Source organism: Corvus hawaiiensis, chromosome 5 (genome assembly GCF_020740725.1).
Source record: "Corvus hawaiiensis isolate bCorHaw1 chromosome 5, bCorHaw1.pri.cur, whole genome shotgun sequence".
NCBI classification, from domain to species: domain Eukaryota; kingdom Metazoa; phylum Chordata; class Aves; order Passeriformes; family Corvidae; genus Corvus; species Corvus hawaiiensis.
Genome location: NC_063217.1, coordinates 3,382,637 through 3,404,783, shown reverse-complemented (window position 1 = coordinate 3,404,783; position 22,147 = coordinate 3,382,637). Strand labels below are relative to the sequence as shown.

The 22,147-nt window shown below is 51.7% G+C and overlaps 1 protein-coding gene across 6 annotated transcripts in view; it reads left to right on the top strand.

Moving 5' to 3' along the window:
* Nucleotides 1-19,430, top strand: part of RNF24 (ring finger protein 24) — a 28,982-nt gene extending 9,552 nt beyond the window's left edge. For 4 of the 6 annotated variants that reach the window (XM_048304504.1, XM_048304506.1, XM_048304505.1 and 1 more), the window contains 5 exons: nucleotides 8,271-8,420; nucleotides 13,957-13,999; nucleotides 14,911-14,952; nucleotides 16,987-17,066; nucleotides 18,097-19,430. In XM_048304504.1, coding sequence (XP_048160461.1) covers nucleotides 8,278-8,420; nucleotides 13,957-13,999; nucleotides 14,911-14,952; nucleotides 16,987-17,066; nucleotides 18,097-18,235 — 447 coding nt within the window. In that variant the 5' untranslated portion in view covers nucleotides 8,271-8,277 and the 3' untranslated portion in view covers nucleotides 18,236-19,430. Of the gene's footprint in view, nucleotides 1-5,580; nucleotides 5,821-6,308; nucleotides 6,905-8,270; nucleotides 8,421-13,956; nucleotides 14,000-14,910; nucleotides 14,953-16,986; nucleotides 17,067-18,096 lie in introns of those variants that run through there. The other 2 variants (XM_048304501.1, XM_048304503.1) reach the window with 2 other exon arrangements.
* Nucleotides 19,431-22,147: the final 2,717 nt, after the last annotated feature.

Below are 22,147 nucleotides of genomic sequence, written 5' to 3'. Positions count from 1 at the left end.
AAATTCCCACTGGTGGTTTTTAGCTTTGTAGCCTTGAAGCGTTTGGAAAATATTTAGCAGGTTTTGTTCAGTCAGCTGCAAGGAAAATGTAAATTTTAGGTGACTCTCTCAAAAGTTTTTTTTTCTTTTTAAACAATTTCTGCATCAGCAGCACAGCTGCAAATTGGGGTGTTGCTTATTTAGGGCTCAATTTATGAGGAACCCCAGTAAGGAGCAGCATCCCTGGGCAAAGGAGGGGTGTGGGTGGGTGATGCTGAAAATTTACACCTGGTTGTCCATCACCTCCTGGTTACAGACCCCTGGGGTATGGATACACACCTGGATTTTAGAATCCAGGAATCATGGAGTGGTTCGGGTTGGAAGGGACCTTCAAGACCATCTCGTTCCACCACCCTTCCATGGAGCTGGAACACCTTCCACTAGACCAGGTTGCTCCAACCTGTCCTTGAACACTTCCAGGGACAGGGAGTCCACAAGCTCTCTAAACAACCTGTTCCAGTGCTTCACTAAGGTCCTTTCACTTTCTGCATCCCTCTAAGGTCAGGCCACGATTCCAGGAGAACAGGGAAGAAGGATGATACCCCATGGCAGCCCCCTCAGTGCTGAGACTCTGTGACAGAGGAGGAGATGCATTTATTGGGTTGCTGAATGTTTCTCTTCAGGCACCTCACTTGGCTGTGCAAGTCTGGCAGTGGAAAAGTTCCATTTTTCATTTCCAACTAAATTTTGAGGGGTTTTCCATCCTTGCAGCCACTCTTCTTGTGCCAATCCCATAGAGGTGAAGCAGCTTTTGTCCTGTATCCATATGACTCCCAGGAGGTTTTTTTGCTGGACATAAAGTGTTGCAAAACCTTTCCAGTCTCTGTTAGCAAGGGAGAAGGAATGATAAAAAAAATACTCCCCTAAATCCCGGTACTTGGGTCAAAACCAGGAAAGGGTGGGCTGACTGTGCAGCTCATTTTTTGGAAGTATTAGGAAAAATTGGGAACGGCAGTGACGTGGCATTGGTGTGGATTCCCAGCAGGCTGGGGTTTGGGATTGTCTGGGTTTTCCCGAAGCCCTTTTCAGGCTGTTAGGATTGTAAAATACAAATCTGGCCAGATCAAAGTGGGCTTGGGGGAACGGCTGCTCCGTGGGATTTGTTTAGAGACTTTTTCCTGGTATCCAGTCACCAGCTTTTTCACTCTTCTCCATCCAGCTACCTCTTCTTCTTAAGTTTTACCTCAAATATAAATGGTGCAATTAAAAGGGTCCACAGAGTGCGTTCCTGAGGGCTGAAATCCAGGATCCGGGAGCAGACAGCGGCAGCATAAAGAGGAATTCTTCCCTCTCTGGCCTCATGCTGCTTTTCCACCACAAGGCTTTACAGCCATCTGGATCCCCTTTCAGATTATGCCCCCCCTCCCAAAAATCCATAACCTAGCAACCTTATTTAGTGTAAACGAGAGCATTCTTCCTTCCTGTTCCCCAGTTGTGCCTGGCTCCTCCGACTGCCTTTATAGGACGGCTGCTGGCAGCTGTGATCCCATCACTGGTCCAGGGTGCTTGTCTCCAGCAGGATTTTGTAGGATTATTGGTCCCTGTGTGTTGCACTGATTATTATTTTTTTCCCCCTCATTAGAGGAGCTTAGGAAATGGAGGAAAAAAAGGGTTTCGGGAAGTTGTTTAATCCATCTGCTTCTCAGTATAAGAGTGGAGAGGGCAAGTTGCTCTTTGGCTCCATGGAAAGTGATTGGTTTTGGTTCAGCTTGAAGATGATTTGATCAGAGTGAGATTTTTTTCTTCCAGATGTGATATTTTGGGAGTCCCCATTGCTTCCCACAGCTCTGTGTCATCACCCGGGAATTTTCAAATTCCCTGGAGCGTTTAACACCAATTTTTCTACTCTGACCCTTCAGCTGCACAGGCTGCGTGTTTCTCATGGAGTTTCCAATTTGCTTTCCTCAAGGAATCTGCTCGTTGAGGAAAACTGCAAACGAGGAGAAGCAACCACAAACGAAGGTGGGAGATTATTCCCACTTGTCTGTGCTCTCGTTGCTCTTTTTTGGGCTAAAATACACCCAAATTTAATAATGTGTGTCCCACTGCCTTCAGCCCGTAAGGGGAAGTGTGGTGGCTCCTGCCTTCTCCTTTCACCTCATGAGTACGAACAGGGCTGGGGGCAGGAGGAGGCAGCAGCACATCCTTTCCCACCACACTTTTGGGAGGAAGAGTCAGCTCACCAGGTCGTGACGTTGGAGCTGCATGCCAGGAAAAGGGGGGGAAAAAAAATAATTACAAATCCCCAAGGCCAAAGGGGAAAAATTCCTCAAGTGTTATTTCATCTCCGAGCAGTGGGTTGAGCTGTCCTTGGGCAGCTCGTATGAGCCTGTCCGAGAGAGGAGCTGCCAGCTCAGCTTCAAACCTTCTTGGGAAGCGATTCCCAGCTCTCATTCCTGATGGGAGCTCAAGCAGGGCTCTCCTCCAAACTCTGCTTCCCCCTCCTCCAGACTGTATTAAAAAGCGCTATTGATTTTCTTTTTTTTTTTTCTGTTTATTTTTGCCTGTTTTCTTGGAACTTGCAAAATCAGCCCTGAGCAAACCTCTGGTTTGCTTTTCCAACAGCGCTGAGAGAAAGAACTTGACTTTACAGTGGGTGATGGGAGCTGCAGCTGACCCATTTCTGCACGTTTCTCTGCCAGTGGTAGCAAAAACATTTTCGCACTTAAAGGTTCTCTTCAGTTTTAAGGTTCTGGGATTAATTGTTTCTTAAACTGTCTGGAATCAGAAGGACTTGCTGGAAATTGCAGCCCTACAGTCGTGCTGCTGGATGTTGCTTTCCTTAGATTTCCCCATTTTTTTCCAATTGCTTTGTCACGTTGTCACATCACTTTCTGTGTCCCCTGCCCAGAGGCAGTGGAGAGGGTTAAGGTTTTGTGTTTGGTGTCGGCCAGCTGAGGAATACAGCCAGGAAATTTCCTGATTCCAGTTCAGAAAAAGCATCGGATCTGCTCTCAGGGAGGAGGGATCAAAGGTCCGAAGTGCTTCATGCTTGGAGGTCAGTTTGGTTCCTTGGATGTCCAGGCACACAACAAAAGCCCACCACCACCCCCAAGCCTGCAGGCAGCCAAAATGGGGGAAACAAACGGGTTTTTGTTCTGTTTGACACCCAAAAGTTCTTTCTGTTGCTGTGATGGTGCCACATCACCCCAGCCGAGCTTTGCTGGATCCTGGTACAACCCTGCCTGTGGTGTGAGGGACCTGTTGGGATGTTCCCTCTTCCCAGCACATTAATCCCACTAATCAATAACACTGCCAAACCTTGCACCATCCCTCACGCTCCTCCATTCCCTGCCAGGTTTGTGGAGTGAAGGATCTGGGTCAGGTTGGGTGCTTGGAGCTAGCGCTGGATGTGACATCCCCATGGTAGCATTGTAGCTCTGTAAAATTGCATCATGCCAAGAGTTTTTGTTTTCCCCCTGTGCTCAATCCTGTTGTTCCCTGGTTTTGGACAGCAAAGGCCATTGCTCCTGGCTGGAGCAGTGCTGAGTTTTCCCCCCACTCCATGCCAGGCAAAGGTGATGCAGCCGCGTGGCATCTCTGTGGTGACAGCGATGCTGGTTTGGGGTTGGCTCTGCTGCCTGTGATTTTCCCATCGCCAGGCTGCAGATCCTGGTGCTGGACCAGCTCCAGAGACAGAGCTAAAGGAAATTCCTTCCAGCTGCTTGAGGTCAGGGCTTCGCTTTGCTTTTTGGGGTCCACGAGGGGCATTTTTTGCCTGCAAGTTAAACGCGGGTGTCTCTGGCTGCTGCTTCTTAACACCTGGAAGAATGTTTTCTTTTAAATATTATCCCGTTAGTCATAGCCATTAAATAACCTGCCTGTTGTAGAATCATTCCATGGAAGAATACCCTGCTTTGCAACACAACTTGGGCTGTTTCAGAAAGGTCTTGTCAGCTGCTCCCTGTTTAACTTTCAACCGAGTTAATAACGCTTTTGGTTAAACCTGTCTGAAACACGTTGCGAAACGCCTTTGAAACTCGAGACGCCGTTGACGCCCGCTTGAAACCTTTCCCATCAATAAAATATTTCAGCTTGGAGTTTGGCCACAGCTTAGCATTCACTTTTCCCTGAGATTCGTGATTTCAGGCCTGCCTGTGTCTGGCTCCGCTGGATATTTGAAGCTCAGTGTTTCCCGGAGATGGGTTGGCTTTGCCAGCCTGGCCGGTGGTATGCTCCGGCCACCAGCTCCATCCAGTTTCCCCAGTTAATGGCTGAGGAGACTCAGTCTGAGTTTGCTTTGAACCCCTGTGGAGAAAGTTGTTTGTCTTGAAAACATAAAGTAAACCCCTCTAAAAACAGGAGGTTTATTTACAACAGCAGAGGCAGAAGCCACCCCTCTGCCCAGCATGTGGGCTGTATTTAGGTGTGGTGATGCACAGCACATACACGGCCCCTTTATGCACTGATGTTATAAATAAATAATAATATTTTTTTTTTAATGGACAGGCAGCTCCTTTTAATACTCCAAGAAGGAGCATACACTTCAAATTCATGTGGCAAAGCAGCAGGAAAGCAAAAATCTGCAGCTTTCAGCCCATGGCATCACTTAAAGTGGCGTCCCTGCTGTCACCCCCTGGCTTCAGGGACCACAGTTCTGCTTTGCTCCCCTCCTCCTCCCTGCCTCAGTTTCTCTACCTTTGAGAAGATAATTGCATCCTTTATTAATCCCTGTGAACGCTCTGGGTACGAGGCTGGCCCCACGAATTAAGTGCTGGCTGTGGCTCTAATGGGGATTAATTTGGCGACGTGGCTGCGCAAGGTTTGCCTTTCGCAGCCCAACGTGTAATCAAAGCGCTGAGACACCGGAGCTGACCTGTAACACTCCCTTCCTGGCTGCTTGATGGGCCATTAACCAGCACTTGGCTTTTAATTAAAGCTGGGTTTTGTCCTCCTTGGAGAAACGTGGATGTGCTTGGCCCCACGTGGCTGAGTCATTGGAGGGTGTAAGGAAGGGGATGTGGAGCTCAGGTTGTTCTGCATTTGTGCCTTGCTGCATCCCAGGACACCATTGTTCCTTGTTACTTTTCACAGAATCACAGAATTACAGAATCATGGAATGGTTTGGGTTGGAAGGGACCTTAAAGACCATCCAGTTCCAACCCCCTACCATTGACAAGGACACCTTTCACTATCCCAGGTTGCTCCTAGCCCCATTCAAGCTGGCCTTGAACACTTCCAGGGATGGGACAGCCACAGTTTCTCTGGGCAACCTGTGACAGTGCCCCTTTTTCTACGTGTAGCCTGTGTCCCCCCCTCTCAGGGGCTTCAGGGACCTGCTGGGGGCCATGGATGCCCCACAAGCATCATCTCCCTGCTCTGAGATGCCTTGACCACGGAGAGAGCAACAGGGAGGCTTTTGTTCTGCACCAGAAACTTTTCATCCTTCTTTATGGCTCCTTTTTTATTTCTTTTGGCTGCGCCCTTGCAAATCTGAAGCAGATTAAAATACAGTTCCTCCCCCCTACTCCCCTTAAAAAAAACCCAACCCTAAAGCTTGGCTGCTTGAAATCATCAGATTTCACTGGAGTCTTTTAAAGTTAACAGTTTCCTGGATCCTGGGCAGACTAACTGATTTTTCCCCTTTAACCTCTGTGTTTTTTGCTGTAACGTTTCTCAGCTGTTGCAGCAGGAGGGAGGGAGGACCAGGGCAGCTCTGATGTGGAGGAGGTTATTTCACACGGGGCTTGGATGAATCTGGTGCAGGACTCCCTGGATTTTCACCGCAGGGGACCGAAAGGTTGTCCCCAGGAGGTTGAGCCCCCATGATATGGCTGGCAGGTAGGTCATGGCTGCATTCGTGAAGCCCCTTTGGGGCAAAATATTAGGGAAATGGTTCCACTGGAAGAGGAGAGTAGGATGCTGGAGGTTGGTCTGAGCTCTGTTTCTGCTGACTGTTTATTTGCTGAGGGCTCTGATGGTTTCTAGCTGTGCTCATGGATGTGGGGACTGGTGCAAGAGCGGCACAGCTCAGGTGCATACGACCATGAGGAATTCTTCTGGCTTGATGGGATTTGCTGCCCCAAATGCAGCCTGGATGTTCCTTACCTGCCATCTATGCCACGGAATCTCCTGGGGGGATTGCTGAGAAGAGCATCACAAGTTAAAAGAGTTGTAAAGAAAAGAAAAATAAGAGTCCAGTGCTGGTTGGTTTTGTTGCCTCTCCTCCAAGACTTGTCTCTCCTTCCTTGCAAAAAGTCAGCTGGAGCTTTCCCAGACAGAGGACGTTTCTCTCGGGCAGTTGAGGAGCCGGAGGCAGCCAACCTTGGCCAAAGGCAGTGATTATCAGCACAAGCCCAAGGGCAAGGTGGGGCAGCCTTATCCTCCAGCCGAAACATCCTCGTGCCACGAGCGTGACCGAGGGGAGCCGCTGAACCGTCCCAAATCCCTTTGACCCAGCAATCGGTGCGGGACTGAAACGCAAACCCAGCCCTGCAACGCCGAGCTGCGCATTAACTCCGCCGGAGCTGGGAACAAAGGTTTGGGGGCCGGATTGGGCTTTTTAAAATGTATTTGCAAAGCAAACCAGCTCAGCTGAGCGGAACAAGCGTCGGTGGAGGAGCGTGAGCTGCCGGGTGGTTGCTGGGCTATAAAATCCCATCCCCACCAGCGCTGGCAGGGGGATGTGCCGGCTCCCCGAGCTCTCGTAGCGTTTCCACGTTGGCTGGGAGAGTTCTGAACATGCGTGCTGGTCTCTGGAGGCTTTAATCAAATCCAGGCTCTACCAGAAATTGCCTCGAAACTTCCAGCGAGCTGAGGAAACTGAAAGCAGCCGGAGCAAGGAGGCTCCCGGGCGGGTGTTTGATGCTGCAGGGATGTTGCTTTCAGCGAGGGGATAGTCCCGGTGAGGCAGCCGGGATGAGAGGTGAGTCTGCTCCCCGTGGGAAGTCAGAGGAGAGCCCACAGGGCTCGGCAAAAAAAGGGCCTCAAGGAGAAAAGGAGATTGGGGAGTGAGGATGCTGCTCGGAGGGACACTCGGAGGACACTTGGATTTTGGAGCGTCACTCCCTGGCACGTGTGGGTTCAGATCCCGCGGTTTCCTTCCCGTCTTCCCATCCCGTGCAAAATGAGGAGCTGTGCAATTACTGCGCTGTGGAAAACTCCCCGCTCCAGGGGAGGGTTTTGTTATCCCTCGGTGGTTTTATTTGGGAAACAGGGCTCAGACTGCAGGTACTTTCCTTGCTTGTAAAACTTCATCACACGCTGCTCTCCTGTGGGCAGAAGGGAAAACAAGGTGTATTTTTAACTTCCTTTTCTAAGCTGGGGGCAGGGGAACTTTATGCCTGGCCAGCAACGGTTGTGATCATCTGAGGGTGAACGGTTCAGAGAATGATAGGAAGATAAGAGATAATAAATAAGTGCAATTAAAGTCCTGGGGGAGGTGATTGGCTGAAGTCATTATCCCAGGCAGCTGCTCGGGCTTTAATTGGGGCTCTCTGAGGGGAGGGAGGTTTTGGTCACGCGTCCCAGACGTGGGACGTGACAGCCAAAAGTGCTGCCTCTCCCTCTCAGCCAGCACTCGCCGGTGCCTTGGGGCTTTCCTGGGGGGAAGCAGCCTGGGCTGTGCTGAGGAGGAAAGCTGAAACCTGCAGAAGTGCTCTTAAACCACCAAACCTCTGTCTCAGATGGGAAAAGCAAACAAAGCCTCCTTTACAGAGTCCGTAGTCTCCCCATAATTTCTCTCAGTGGCACTGCAGTGAATGTCCTTGTCCTTTTCCTTTTCTTGGGGTGCACTGGGATAATGTGGACCCAGCCAAGCCCTGTGCTTGCTCGATGGTTTTGGAGGGGGGTTTCTATGGGATGAAGAGTTGGTCTTAGAAACCAGTAGAGGGGAAGGGAAGGCAAACCTGCCTTGCTCCAAGGCTCCCTGGCTGCTTTCAGTATTTTTACCCAGTTACTGTGGGGTTTGAGGGATACTGGCTGCTGCTGGGGCTGCTTGGATGAAATTCCCACCGTCCATCTCATCCAGCGTTTAACCTGAAGGATGATGTGTGAAAGGAAAAGAGCTGGAGGAGAAGCTCACGGTGGGAGAAGGAAAATCCCAGCCCCAGCTGATCCAGCCCTGCTTTGTTTTCAGGGTTACCAAGATGGGAACTTGGTTTTGGGCAAGGAGCGGGGAATGAGTGAGAAGTCATCTCCAGCCCCCTCCACCTCCCTTTGGAGGGACCACTGTCTGCAAAGTGCATCCCTAAGGAATGTCACATCCATGTGTTTCCTCCCTGTCTCCACAGCCTACCCATGAGCTCGGACTTCCAGCATTACAGTTTCAGGATGCCGAACATCGGGTTCCAGAACCTTCCTCTCAACATATACATCGTGGTTTTTGGCACAGCCATCTTCGTCTTCATCCTCAGTTTGCTCTTCTGTTGCTACTTGATCAGGTAAGGCAGTGTTGGAAGGGAGTGTTCCCCAAGAGCTTCCCTGCTTCCAAGCCCATCACCAATCCCTCCATCCCAAAAAGAGGGTGGCAGCACCTTATCTTTTTGTGACGTCTCGTGCCAACTTGATGTTCCACAAAGCAGTCACGTTATCCACCTAAAACCAGGAGATACTCATATTGCTGAAACAGGCATGGAATTGTGGTCAGCTACTCAAAAAGCCTGGAAAGGGATGTTTTATGGTCCCTGCTTTCTGCTGAATGTTTCAACATGTTTCCCTCTGTAATGAGTAACTCATGTCCTGTGTGCCTAAGGAATGTTTAATACCTGCTCCGTTGGTTATTGAACACAAATTGCTCCTTCAACAGCACAGTTTGGGGATTAATGATGCAGAGTTGATGTGTTAATCTGAGCAATGGGGGAGCGGGATGGGAGGGTTAAAGGTTGTTCCAGTTTGGGGCTTCTTTTAATTATTTAATGGGCCATTGGGGAGATTCTTGGGCTGCTAATTGAGAGGAGAAACTCTTCCTGATGGAGGCAAAACGAGGCAAGTGGGGAAAAAATGCAGTGCCTGGGAATGGAGGTTGTGGTGGAGATGAGTTGTGCTGATAACCTGAGATGGGGGGCTGGCTGTTCTTCAGCCTGTGCCTGGGAGCAGAGGTCATCACTCTGCCAGCAGTGGCAGCCAAAATTCTGCATTCCCAGAGCTCTCCTCTCCAGCTTTTCCATCCCCCTTCCTTCCCCTCTGTCTTTCCAGCTGGCCCCAGCTCCCTGCAGTCTGTGTATCCATCACATCCGCTCCGTGTGTTCCTGTAAAACAGGCACCCAGTCTCTCCTTGCACCACAGCAGCCAGTCCCACCAGGGTATCTATCCAGAGGGTGTTAAAAATATTTTATCCTGCTCTTGTAGACCAGGGAAGCGAGATTTCCATGTCAACCTTCTACATACTTGACAATTGCCACCCATTTTCAGTTCTGTGTGAAGCAAAACCTCATAAAAACATGCAGATGAGCCCAAACACAGGCTTACCCAGGGGTGATTTGGGCTGCTTGGGCATCATATCTTAATTTTTTTTCCCCACAGTTATGCACAAGAAAAGGGTGTTTGAAGGTGCAACACATCAGTCCAGCCCAGTCTGGGACGCCAGTGGGAGGGGATGCAAAAAAAATAGACCAGCGGTGTTCAGAAGGCTCAAGGACTTGTTTTGCTCATGTGGAGCTCAGGTCTATATGGCTCAGTTAGAAAACTGAAGAGGTGTTTGGACTTTGAGAGTATTTTCCTGGGCACTCTCTGGGTGTGTTAATGCCCCAAAGAAGGAATAACAAGGAGTAATGTCTGGAAGGTCAAGCCAGAAAATCTTTAAATTTAGAAGCTGGAGGCGTGTTGTAAGAGAGAGAGGGTGAGTAACCGGTGAGAGAAGCCAGCAAGGAAGTGGCAAGTCCTCTGTCTCTTCACGTCTTTAAATCAAGACCGAGGACCTTTCTGGATGAGATGTTTTGGCTCCTGTTCCCGAGGTGCTATTTAGCAACCCATGATAGATGGGGAGTTGGATTAGGTCATCCAGTGATCCCTTTATAGCCCAAAACCCTAGAGAGACTCTACAAATGGCTCTTCAGACCTCCTCCCTGAACTCTTTTATTGGCAGAACAGAACCAAAACAGGATCCTGCAGCCCCCGTTGGGGAGGGTTTTGCCGTGCCAAGGGTTTGAGCTGTGCCAGTGTCCCGGGAGCATCCGCCTCCACGGAAGCTGCTGTGTCGTCTCAGCTCATCTGGGATATAAAAGCCTGAGCTTTGGGGGGGTTTGGGAAGCATTGTAGGTGGACAACAGGATGAGGACAACCCACCTGCAAGTGCAGAAAGACCAACAGAAGGACAGGATGGTTCCCTCCAGAGCTCTGCTCCCATCCATGGGGGTTCTTTGCAGGTAACAGCAGCTCCTGGCTTTCCCATAGGTGCAGCATCAACACAGCCCATCCTCTCTCTCCTTTCCCATAACTCCACATCTGCAAATACTTGGCAAACACCAAGCAAGGCTCATGACACCACCTTCAGGCCCTGGTTCTCATCTCCTGCTCTGGATCAGAGCATCCCCTGCAGCTCTCCCCACATCCCCAGCTGGGGAGGCATCCGGAGCGTGGAAGAGCCAATATCAGGTGTATTCACCCCAAATCGCAGAGCTGATGGCATGAAATAAAAGATGTGCTGGGGAAGGAGAGAGCACGGGCTGTGCTTTGCAGCTGTGTCAATACAGGCTGTGCTGCCCCACTCCAAGTGGAAGAAAAGCGACAGTTTTAATTGGATTGGCTCAAAACAGAGTCCAGTAGGAATTTTACAACAAAAATCATCATTGCCTGTGCACTGTTCAGGTGAACCTTGAGCTCTTCTGCTGCTGCAAACCACTCAGATCAGAGCACAGGTCCCTCATGGCTGCTGCCTCTGCTTGGCAAAATTACAGATAAAAAAGAAAGAACAAGGAAATGAGATTTTGCAGGGAGCTGGTTGTGTCTGATCTCTGGTGAATTAATGAAAGTGATAAACTCGTGTTGCCTTCGGTCCCATAAATCCCAGTCCAGAAGGATGCTGAGCTGAGCAATGCCATCCTCGCTCTGGGTGAAGGCTGCAGCATCCTCTCTCCCTGCTTTGCTGTGGATCATCCAGGGCTCATCCCTGATCAGCCTGGAGCAGCTCAAAGTCTCTGGGAGGCTCAGGGTACAAAGCCCCTAAAAAGCCTCTTTTTTTTATAGGGCTGTTACCTTCTGCATTCAGACCTGCCAGGATCCAACATAGTGGTTGGGTTTTCTGTCCAGAGAAGGGAACGGAGCTGGGGAAGGGTCTGGAGCAGCTGAGGGAGCTGGGAAAGGGGCTCAGCCTGGAGCAAAGGAGGCTCAGGGGGGACCTTGTGGCTCTGCACAACTCCCTGACAGGAGGGGGCAGCCGGGGGGGTCGGGCTCTGCTCCCAGGGAACAGGGACAGGAGGAGAGGGAACGGCCTCAGGCTGGGCCAGGGGAGGTTTAGATTGGGATATGAGGGAAAATTTCTTCACCCAAAGGGTTGTCCAGCCCTGGCACAGCTGCCCAGGACAGTGTTGGAGTCCCCATCCCTGGAGGGATTTAAAAGCCGTGTGGATGTGGCACTTGGGGACGTGGGTCAGTGGTGGCCTGGGCAGTGCTGGGGGAATGGTTGGACTGGATCATCTTAGAGAGTTTTTCCAACCCAAACGATTCTGTGAAGAGCCCAAGGAGCCCAGCTGAGCTGGGGACAGCCACACAATGATGGGATAAAAAGTCAGTGCCTGGGACCTTTCTACTCTTTTTACCATAAAGCATGAAATAAGCAGATCTTGGAGGTAAACCTGCAAAAGAATTTTCCTCTGCATTTTCTTCCTGTAGTTGTTCACTTGCTGTAGGTGAGTCAGTTACCCAGAGAAGCAGGGTGCTCCCACTCCTGCGGGAAGCGATCCCAAAGCCCAGGAGAGGCGGTTGTTCCTTCAGGGAGGGTGACAGCACACAGGATCAGCAGCCAGGCACTGTGTGGTCCCTTATCTCGGTCAGACATCTGCCAGGAATTCCTCGGGAGTCGCAGCACTTGACACGAGATGGATGGAGCCGGCTCCAACTGGGAATAGCGCTGGCCAGGATCCGGGGTCTCCTCCTGACAGCTGTACCAGGCCCCACCAGGATCCATCTGGCCCAGGATCCTGGCTCAGAGAGAGGGAGGCAAGGAGGAGCAGGCTGAGCTTGCACACTTCAGCACCAGCTGTGCTCGTGCTGCTCCCCAGAACCTCCAGGGAGGAGTTTTTTGGGAAAATCTCCCTGTCTGGCTCAGCACCAGCCCAGGGCATTGTAGATCCACGCTTACAGCACAGAGCTGTGCAGATCCAGGGCCAGGTGGCTGCTCCTTCCCCACCACTGCTCCAAGGTGCTCCAGTGGCTTTGGCTCAGGGGGGCCAAACCCTTGGTGGCCACTCAGTGCTCCGCACAGACGGATGCAGCCTCCCATTCCGGGCGACTTTTCCCTTGTCTGTGGTCTCCAGCCGCACGCCTCGCTTCTCCCCATCTGTGTTTCATAACCGCCTTCCCAACCACCGGATCCCTGCGGATTGGGCCGGTTTCATCCTGTTTTCTCTATTGTTCCTGCATCTTCTGCTCATGTTTCTGCTCAGGGTCCCTGCCAGAGGGATGAGACCCCAGTCTCCTCCTCCTTCTATTCCTCCTCTTCCTCTCCTCCGTGCCTGTCGCGGTGTTTTCCATGGTTCACAGGCCGGTTCCTGCCAGGCAGCATTCTTGGAGCAGGAGGGATGGCTCTCTGTGAAATCTGGGACTCAGGGGCCGACTTTCTGCATCTCTCCCTGCAGCATTAAGGTGTATTTTTACCCATCCCTCAACTTACAAAGCCCAGGACATTTTGGGGGAGGGTGTCAGACATCAGGAAATATTTTTCCATCCCATTTTTATAACTTCCCCACTGCAGTGTGGCAGGATTGGAAACCCCCCACGAGTTCAGGCTGAAACAGCCAGGGATTTCAGACAGCCCCCAGAATATTTTTGGAGAAGAGATATTCCAGGCAAGGGGGTTTCCCATCTGAAATCACACTCAGGGCTGGCTGGGGAAAACATTCCTACGGCTCTCCAAGCCCTGCAGCCACACATTGACTCCGTATTGAAAGTCCTTGGCCAACTCTTCAGCTCTGGGGACTTCCCTCCTGAGTTTTCCAGGCACTTTATTAAATGCCATGTCTGGTTATGAGAGGCAATATTAGTTATTTTAATTTTAAATGTATTTATTTTAGGAACATAATGGGCTTCTCCAGCCAGTGGATGCCTGTGGAGTGCTCTGCTGGCTCTGACTCTGGAGAGGGGAGACTGGAGGGGGGGGGATGGAACCAGCACTTTGCTTGTGGCCTAAAATTCCTGCTGGACTTCCCACTGCAGCAGGTGTTCTTGGAACAGTTTCATCCCATTCCTCTCCATCCCTCAGTTTGCTGCAGGAGTGGATGTTGTTTGATGGATCTTAGAATTGAGGATAAAGCCGAGTTTGAGGAACCCAGTGTCACCCGAGCAGTGTGATGGGGGCTTTGTTGGGAAACCTCTGGGCAGGGAATCTCCTTCCCTGTCCCTGCTGGAGTAGGAGCAGGGCTTTCCTCAGGTCTGAATCCCTGTCTCTTGGAAAACGGTGCCACATCCAGTCTTGGAATTATTGCCAGCAGAAGTGGCTGGAAACTGAGGGGATTTATGGCAGATTGTGATTTCCTCACCCGCTTTTTCTGGTCTTAACCATGTGGGTGATGTCTGCTCGGAAAATCAGGGAGACCAAAAGAGGGATAAAGGAGAAGTGTGCTTTGGGATGGAGATGTTGGTTTCCCAGCAGCAGGGAAAGCTGGATGTTGCCTAAATGTGTCGTTTCCTGTGACCATTCTCATTTCTGAAATAAAAAATTTAAAATATAACATGTTAAATCTGGAAAAGTGGAATGTTTGAGGTATTACAATAATCCCGACTTTTTGCCTGACCTCACGTTTCTCCCTGGTTTCACTGCAGGCTCAGGCATCAGGCACACAAAGAGCTTTACGCCTACAAACAGGTGAGATGATCCTCCAGCTTCTCTTTCCCTTCTCCCTAGTGCTAAATCCATCAGTTGTCCTTGTGCTGGTCCTCTCCTTGGGAGGTTTCTGGCCCTCCAAGGGAAGTTCTAACACCCAGGCCAATCTGTCCCTGCTGATTTAATTGTCCCCTGCCAGCTGGGCCCCCCAGGACCATCCCTCACCTGTTCATCCCCAGGTCTCTGGATTTTCCATTGAAGTCCTGAACACTGGGAACACATCACCTCTGGAGCACCCCAACCTCTCCAGCTCTCACCCACTGCAGAGCAGTGGTGCCATCACTTCCCCAGCCACCAGTCCATGTTCTGTGGGGTCTGGATCTGCTCCCAGGGTTGGACCCAGCTGCTCCAAATCCCTGCAGCCACAGGGCTTTTCCAGGGAACAGCTCCATGGCAAGCCCAGCTCTTCCCTGCACCCACCCGCACTCACCAGTTAAAATAAACATGGCCCAGAGGTGGGTGTCAGGCTGCTGCTTCCCCGTCCTGTTTTCTCCAGGATTTGTGGGATTTTCTGCCTCTGATCTCTTGATCCAAGCAGGAAGGTGGGTGGAGTTGGGCTGATAACACACAGTTATCCTGGATTTATAGCCCTCTCCAGGTGTTCAGCTTGGATGGAGGGAAAATGAAGTGGTGAAAAAGAGTGTGGTAGCCCAGGAGGGTTAAATCTGGGAGGAAACCTCCTGGATTTGGTCCTTGTGGTTTTATCTGTCCCAGCACTCCTGTCCTCCTGTCCCTGTGCAGGGGTGAGGGCCCCTTGTGCTCCCTGGCTATGCTGGGTTTACTGGGGGATTTCCAGTTCTACTGGGACACTCAATGGGATCCCTTTGTGGAGCTTTTTCCCAGGAATGCTGATGGCAGAGGCTCTGTCCTGACCCCAGTGCTTTGCCTTGCAGGTCATACTCAAGGAGAAGGTGAAGGAGCTGAACCTCCATGAGGTGAGCATGTCCTGGGGTGACAAAGGTTCCCTCAGCCTCCTCTTCCTCACCCTGGGGAGGGGGAAAATCCTCAAATTTAACTCCACTGGGAGCAGAGCATGCAGGCAGCTGTGCTTTGGAAATGGGGAAAGCTCCTCTACAAAAATCTGGATTAAACCCTTTTCCCTCCTCCTGGCTCCCCTTGGGTTTTCCTGCATCGTTATTGTTATTTATTGCGTTCTTATCACGCTTATAAGAAGCTGTGGATAAGGGGAGGCCAGGGCAGGCTGGGCCTTGTATAAACAGTGTCCCTGGGTGGGGACGTCCCCTCTGGCCCCGCCACGGTCGGGGCGTGACAATATCCACCACAGCTGTGGGCAGGGAACACTGAAATCCAGGATAAACACTCCTGGAACAGGCAGATCCACTCCTCCGTCCCCGCCCCCTGAGGGCTGAAACACCTCCGTTTTTCTCCATGGCTTTCCAGGCTTTTGGGGGCTGAGCATTCCTACTCACAGCCCATTTTTCCTGCTGAATTTCAGCAGGAATCTGCTCGAATCCCACGTCAGGCACAGCCTGGATTTATTTATTCCCCAAGAGACAACAAAAATGCCCACCCACATCCGGGCACGAGGCTGCTCATCTGCTCACGACCAGCTCCAGTTGTTTATAAGCCACTATTTATTTTATTTTAATCCCCTGAGCAGAGCCCATCCCACGTTTGAGCCTCGCCCTCCGCTCCCCACAGCCACAGGGTAAATCCCAAGGGCCCCAGGGTTCCGGGCAGTCGCTGCTGCAGGCCCCTGTTGCTGATCCACTCCCATTAAATCGACCTGCAGTGGGGTTTTTGTCGGCACACAGGCTTCAAAGCACTTCAGTGGGGTGAGAAATGAGTTGTAGGAGGGATTTGGGAATGTGCCAGAGCCGGGAATGGCTGAGATAACGCTCAGCCCTCCTCCTCCTCCAGCTCTGTTCCCAGCTGCCTGCAGCTCTCCCAGATTTCGGGGAGGACGAGGGCTCTGTGGGGAAGGGGACAGAGCAGTTCAAGCTCTTCCCTGGGATTTGGGAAAGCCTGGCAGGGTTTGGCTCAAAAATATCCCATTTGGGGCATTTGTATTTTGGCATTTACAGCCAGTGTTTCTGGAAAGCAGAGGACAGGGTGGGAATTTTCCAACATGATGGGGCGGCTGCCCCGAGCCCTGCGGAGGGAAAGCGCCCGCCCAGCTCTTCCCTCCCTGTCTCTGGGTCTGGTTTTCCCCTTTTTCCATCATTCCACCTCTCCCAGGCCCCAGGGGAGCTCGGGATGTGTGTGTTCCTCAGGAGATGACCCCAACAGCTGCACCTGGCCCTGGTGCACTGACAGAGATCCCAGGCCGAGGAGGCTGGGAAAACCACCCAGAAATATCCCGAATCCCCTGGGACATCCAAAATGAGTCAGGAGGAATTGGCTGCGAGGGTGAAGGAGGTTTTGGCTGAGTCTTTTGCCTGCTGGGAAAACAGCCACCAGCTTTCCCAGCCCTGGGATAGGGATGGCAAAAGTCCATTGCCTTTTCCTCTTCCCAGAGGTGTCCCTGCGGATGCAGCTCAGTCCCAGGGACCAAGCAGCAGCCTGGATCCATCCCCCTGCACCCTAAAACCTCAAACACATCCAGCTTTGGGGCTGTTCTGTGGAGGCTCCATGGTCCCTTCCACCAGGAAAGGGAGACCCGAGCCTCAGAACTGTGATTCCAAAGCTCAGCCAGTGAAATTTGGGAAGGCTTTAGGGGGGATTTCACCCCTGTGAGGCTGGGGAGGCCCTGGCACAGGGTGCCCAGAGAAGCTGGGGCTGCCCCTGGATCCCTGGAAGTGTCCAAGGCCAGGTTGGAGGGGGTTTGGAGCACCCTGGGTTAGTGGAAGGTGTCCCTGCCCATGAAAGGGATGGAGCTGGATGACTTTAAGGTCCCTCCCCACCCAAACCATGCCGTGATTCCATGATTTTGGCCATCTGTGTAGTTTTTACATGCAAATGTTGTGTCCTGACCACTGGCACTGCCCTGTGCATCCCACACCTTGCAGATCTGTGCCGTGTGCCTGGAGGAGTTCAAGCCCAAGGACGAGCTGGGGATCTGTCCCTGCAAACATGCCTTCCACAGGAAGTAAGTGTGGGCTGGGCAGTGGGGCTGGGGGCTCTTCCCACCCCCATTCCAGGGCAGGAATGGCAGGAAAAGCCCCTGTTGGATGAATTGGAGGATGTGAAGCAGCAGCAATGATTCACAGCTTGGGGAGCTGGGGTTTCACTTGTAGGGTGCCCCATGCAGAGTCAGGAGCTGGCCTTGGTGAGCCTCATGGAACCCTTCCAACTCAATCTGTAATTCCAGGAAAAATGTAAATATATATATTTTATATAGCTGTGGTTTATATAAAGCAAAACCACTAAAATTTATGTTGCTATATAAAATAATAGCAATGTGTTATATAATAATACTATATAATATACTATATGCTAAAGCTACATAATATCCTACTATCTATTACAGATATTTTTGTATTTTCTGCTTATTTATATATACATTTTATCTATTTCTATATATTTATATTCAATATATTATATAATGTATTTATACAACATTCATATATACACTATATATACTATATAGACTGTATATACTATATAAGTATATATAATATATAGTATATAATATATATAATTATATATAATATACAGGATACATAATAGTATGATATCAGAATTATTGACATAATTTTTATTTTTATTTATATACATTTATATGCATTATATAAATTTATATATTATTTATACACATATATGTGATTGTGTATTATTGGCATATTATTTATAGATTCTGTATTTATAAATTCACAGACACCTTTTATGTATATAGCTTATTTTTTGGCGTATACATTTTATATCCCTATTTTATAAATATAAATACAAATATAAATTTTATATAAAACATAACACAAAATCCCTGTATATACACACACAGAGACCTCCCCCCAAAAAAAAAAATCCCAATAAAACGTAAAGGTACTCAAATGATGAATTAAAAACTGTTCAGCAGCAAAGCTCCAGGGCGGGATCAGGAGGTTTGGGGGGGATTCTTGCAGCTCCCCAGCGCTGTCCGCTGTGTCGGCACTGACGCCCCGTGTCCCCCGTGTGCGCAGGTGCCTCATCAAGTGGCTGGAGGTGCGGAAGGTGTGTCCCCTGTGTAACATGCCAGTGCTGCAGCTGGCGCAGCTGCACGGGAAGCCGGACCCGGGCCCGCCGCAGGGGCCGCTGCCCGGCTCGCAGAACATCGTATAGTCCCTCCCGGGCCGGGCCCGGCCCGCGCCCGCCCGCGGCGCTCGGACACAACCAAAGCACTTCGGCCGCAGCTGAGCAGCCCCAAATCCTGCCGGGATGAAGCCTGGGCTCGGATCCTCCGCCAGGGCCAGGAGGGGAGTCGGCGTCCTCGGCACGACATCCTTCTTCCAGCACCTCCCTTCTCCAGCGCCGCGGCCGCCGGGAAGCGGCGCGGTGGCACCCAGCGACCTCCGGGAGCACCGCGGCGGCCCCCGAGCTCCGGCACCTCCTGCTCCCCCGAACGCGGGGCGGACCCCGCGGCATCGCGGCCGCTTCCTGCCCCCTTCTCTTCGCCTTCGGTTCCTTTGCCTTTGCGATTCCCACCAGGAAATGGGGTCTCGCCCCTGGAGTCGTGCTGCGGTTGGGTGTCCCCTCGGCACCCGGTGTCACCCCCGGGAGCAGCGGGTGGTGGCTGTGTGGGTCTCCCGGGTTTGGATTCCCCCCTCACCCTCCCGGGGGTGGCTGCCCCTCCTCCTCGGCTACCTCAGGGGCCTGCAGTCCCTGGAACGGGCACCATCCTGGCCTCAGCTGCAGTGAGAGCCCTGGTGTGGGGGGCAGGCAAAAAATCCCGGCCTTTGGGATCATCCCATTGCTTCCAGCCTGGCCCCGGGGGTCTCTGGGCAGCGGTTTCCCTTGCCAAAACACCCCAAACTCCCCATCAGCGCCTGGCGGGGAGCTGGGCCACCCTCTCGCCTCTCTGACCACAAGTTTTGGGTGTCCCCTGCCATCCTCACCAGTCGCATTCCCGGGGTTTGGGGGAGGGGGGTGTCAGTATTACACGGCAGCGGCTTTCCCGGGGGCAGGGCTGGGGGGGCTCCTGGTGCCGTCCCCCCTCCCAAATAACCCAGGACTGTTTATGGAGCGTGGAGCCTCATAGACGTGTTTGTACACTACAAATTCTGCAGCAGAATATTTTTTAAAACATTCGCTGGTTTTGGTTTTGTTTTGGTTTTTTTTCCCTCTGTTTGTTTGGGTTTTTTGTAAGCTCTATTTTTGTATATTTAATTGCTATTTGAAAATTCTAATAATGCGTCTTTTTTGCTAATCACACTCTTCTTAAGGAAAAACCAGGAAAGAAAAAAAAAAAAAAACCAAAAAACAACCGAGAGTTTGCATGTGATTTGACATGAAATGTAAATAAAAGCAGGTTTTGGAAGCGGGGGTGTGTTTGCAGGGGCTCTGTCCCCCCATCCCTTGTTCCCTGTCACACCGGGGATGTCCCCAGCAGGGGAGGGACCGAAGCAGAGCTGGCGGTTGGGTCACGTTGTCCATGTCCCCTTGTCCCAGCAGCATCCCTGTCCCAGAGCAGAGCATCGCTCCCAGCCACGCCGGTGGGGACACCATCCCGTGAGGGCAGGGGGGCTGCAGCGCACCCCAAAACCCCCAGACAAGGGGGATTTTGCAGGTTCCAGGCACGGGTGAGCTTCCCTGCTTAGGGAGAGGATATTCCTCCAACCAACCTTCCCATCCCGCATCCCGGCCCGGACCCCCTCATGCCGACCTCGGCAGGGTTGGGACGGGTTCAGCTCCCGGCTCAGCGCTATGGGAGCTCCTGGGGCGCAGCTCCATCCCCGTCTCCTGCTCACTTTGTTCCTCTCCTCCTCTTCCTCAAGGCTTGACCAGGCGGGTGAAAAAATCCCCTTGGATTGTCCCCATGGGGGTGGCTGAGCTGGGGCCACCCCCAGGCTGGGATCCCTGCAGGGCGCTGGTGTGGAGGAGGCGGCGGGACCCCCACGCGTCCTGTCCCGCTGTCGCTGTCCCGCTGTCCCTGTCCCGCTGTCCCCCGATCCCTGCCGGGCGCGGGGCTGCTGCCCTCTAGCGCCGGATCCCGCCTGAACACCACCCAAACCATGGAATCCTTTGGATGAGTAGGGACTTTAAACCCCATCCCATTCCCTTCCCTGCCATGGGCAGGGACACTTCCACGTTGCTCCAAGCCCCATCCAACCTGGCCTTGGACACTTCCAGGGATCCAGGGGCAGCCCCAGCTTCTCTGGGCACCCTGTGCCAGGGCCTCCCCAGCCTCACAGGGAACAATTCCTTCCCAGTATCCCATCTAACCCTGCCCTCCGGCAGTGGGAAGCCATTCCCCCGATGTTCCATTCACCACCTCCAGAAGGATCCACAGGAACTGAGTGCCTGGCTGCCCTTCCAGCCCTTTTTGGGATGACGAGCTCGGTGTGAGGCAATTCCCACTGCTGGGACAAAGTCTGGATCTCCCACCGAGCTGCACAGAACAGTTATTTTGCTGCTTCCACCCCACAGCTCCTGCTCTGGATTGATACTGCACCACCACCAATCCCATTCGTATCAATGATCAGCAATTAAGTTTTTCATCAAAGCCAAAAACGCTGCAATTTCCCCCAGAATAATTAATGTTCTTTAAATTTTTCCCCCCCTCCTTTAAAATGCTTTGAAATACAAGTGATTCCCAGAGCCTGAAACATGCAGGGAAGGAGAAACAATCAAGGATTGCCAACAATTACTTTCAGTAAGCTAACAACCAAGTGGTTGACCCTGATTTCCCCAGCACATTCCTGCTCCTTCCCACCACCATCCATCCCACTGCACTGGAGCTCCAAGAATGAGACAAGAAGCAAACAAAGAGTTTGAAGCATATAAAAAATAACAGCAGTATTTTATAACGAAGAAAAAAAACCAAGCAGTTTACAAAAAAAGGATAGACAATAAGCCAGGAACTTTGGTGCTGGGATCAGACCGTGCTGGATCTACTCAAAAATCCCAAGAAAAAGGAGTCACACACACACACGTAGAGAGTGAGGATGTGGAAAACTTGCAGGATGCTGTGCCCAGGGACACCAGTGCCTCAGAGCAGGGACTGTGGTGGATCAGGCTGTGGGATTGCTGCTGGGAATTCCCAGCCCTGCAGAGATTTCCCAGCTCTCCACGGCAGAACCATTGCAAGGTGGCTTCTGCATCAGCCCTCAGCCCCCAAGGCTGCTGTGATTAATAAAAGCCAGGCTTTTCCCTGTGTATCCCAAGGATTCACACGCCCTCCCCAGCCCAGCCCAGCACTGACCCCTTACATCAAGGAGCCACACAGATCCCAGGCACACGGATATTCCAAAAAGCTGAAGTTTCTGTGCCTTTTCCATGAGTTTTGGCCATGAGGGTGGGTGAGTGAAAGGCCAGCCAGGTACGTGTGTGTTGGGTTTTAGGTGGTACAGCAAGAGCTGAGTCTAGAAACCCTTCAGTCAGCACTCTGGAAATGGAGATGTTTTTAATGGAGCATTTGGGAACCTTTTGTGTGATTTCACAAGGAATGAAGAATAAATGAGGTCTTGAATTCAGCTGATCCCAAACAGGCTGCCCAGAGAAGCTCTGGCTGCCTCATCCCTGCCCAAGGCCAGGGTGGATGGGGCTTGGAGTGACCTGGGATGGTGGAAGGTTCCCTGCCCATGGCAGGGGTGGGAATAGGAGGGGCTGTAAGGTCCCATCCAACCCAAACCACTCCCGGAGCTGCAGGATCCTGCTCCCAGCCCTCACCTTTCCAGTACCATCATATGAACACAGAGCAGGACACAACAGAAACCTGTGTTAGTCTGCAGCAAAAACATTTTCCTCCCCAGCCAGCTCAGATCACCTTCCACATGAGCCCTGCACTCTCTTCCCAGATTTTTTCCCAGTTGTCAAATCCCTGGCTGTGTCCAGAATCCCAGCTCACAGTCAGCTGAGGTCTAGAGATGAACACAGATCTACCCAGCAAAGCAAACACCCTCTGAACCCGTTTCCTCCCTTTTCAAAGGGAGCTGCCACATGAGGAACCCACCTCAAACTGCTCAGACCTGGGGATTCAGCAACGGGCAGAGCCAGGTGGGATTCAGGATGTAGGGAAGAGCTCGGGGCTGTTCA